The 863-nt window shown below is 60.4% G+C and overlaps 1 protein-coding gene across 1 annotated transcript; it reads right to left on the minus strand.

Moving 5' to 3' along the window:
• Positions 1-302: 302 nt before the first annotated feature.
• On the minus strand, positions 303-653 carry LOC147959489 (ethylene-responsive transcription factor ERF071-like). Its single transcript, XM_087532682.1, has one exon. The coding sequence runs from the start codon at positions 651-653 to the stop codon at positions 303-305; it is 351 nt and encodes a 116-aa protein (XP_087388808.1).
• Between the last annotated feature and the right edge of the window lie 210 nt (positions 654-863).

Here is an 863-nt window from a genome sequence, read left to right on the forward strand (position 1 = left end):
TAGTGAGTAGAGACTAGAGAGTTGAGGATAGTTCTCAACATTGATAGATAAAAAAATAGATTATTCAACTACTCCTCGTCGTTCGACTCCTCCTCGGTGATGTCCTCCTCCGACGTCTGACTGTAGGCGTGAAGATACCGATCGTCGTCGGATTCCCAGGGCGACGCTGCTCCTAGCCTCATGTTGAATTGAGCGCCTGCTTTTCTCCTACGATTGTCCTAGCGATAGGCGGCTCGCTCCGCCCTCCTCTTATCCCTCTCCGCCCTCCTTTGCGCGTAGAACTCGCGCTAGTTGATGATATCCTACGGGAAGCGTTGGCGCCACAACACCATGGATTCCTCGTCCATCTCGGCGATGCCGAGACGGTGCTCCCGCCTCCGGTTATTGCGACGATCCTCGTCGGTGATAAGCCGCAGCAGAGGCACGAGCTCCTGTGCCTGCTCCCGCATTGGCATGTTGGGGAAGTTCAATGTTCCATGAGGCCACAGGAGGCGCCACACCGCCGCGTCGTACGCGCGGGCAGTCTCATTGGCGGTGTCGAAATTGCCGAGGCCGAGGCGCATCCCGCTGAACCGGATCTCGGCAGAGAAGCCGCCGGAGGGGCGCACACGGACGCCGCGGTATCCCCAAGTTTCCCGGCGACGCAGCAGCATGGTGGCGCGGCGGCGGCGAGGCGACAAAGAGTGGGGAGAGAGCGGCGGCGAGGCACGGAGCAGGGAGAGAGCGTTGGCAAGGCACAGAGCGGTGGGAGGGCGTTGGATTTTATAAAGCGCACCGGACGCCGCGCGCCAAAACTAGCGCACGCCCGGCCACTTTTTCCCGCGTGCGCGCAATCCTTTCCCGACGTCTCTGCTATCTCTACT

Source organism: Triticum urartu, chromosome 7A, assembly GCF_056163025.1.
Source record: "Triticum urartu cultivar PI428250 chromosome 7A, HENAU_Tu73, whole genome shotgun sequence".
Taxonomy (NCBI): Eukaryota; Viridiplantae; Streptophyta; class Magnoliopsida; order Poales; family Poaceae; genus Triticum; species Triticum urartu.

Excerpts from the sequence above, each read along its gene's own strand:
- LOC147959489 (XM_087532682.1), bottom strand. The coding sequence starts at position 653 with ATGCTGCTGCGTCGCCGGGAAACTTGGGGATACCGCGGCGTCCGTGTG.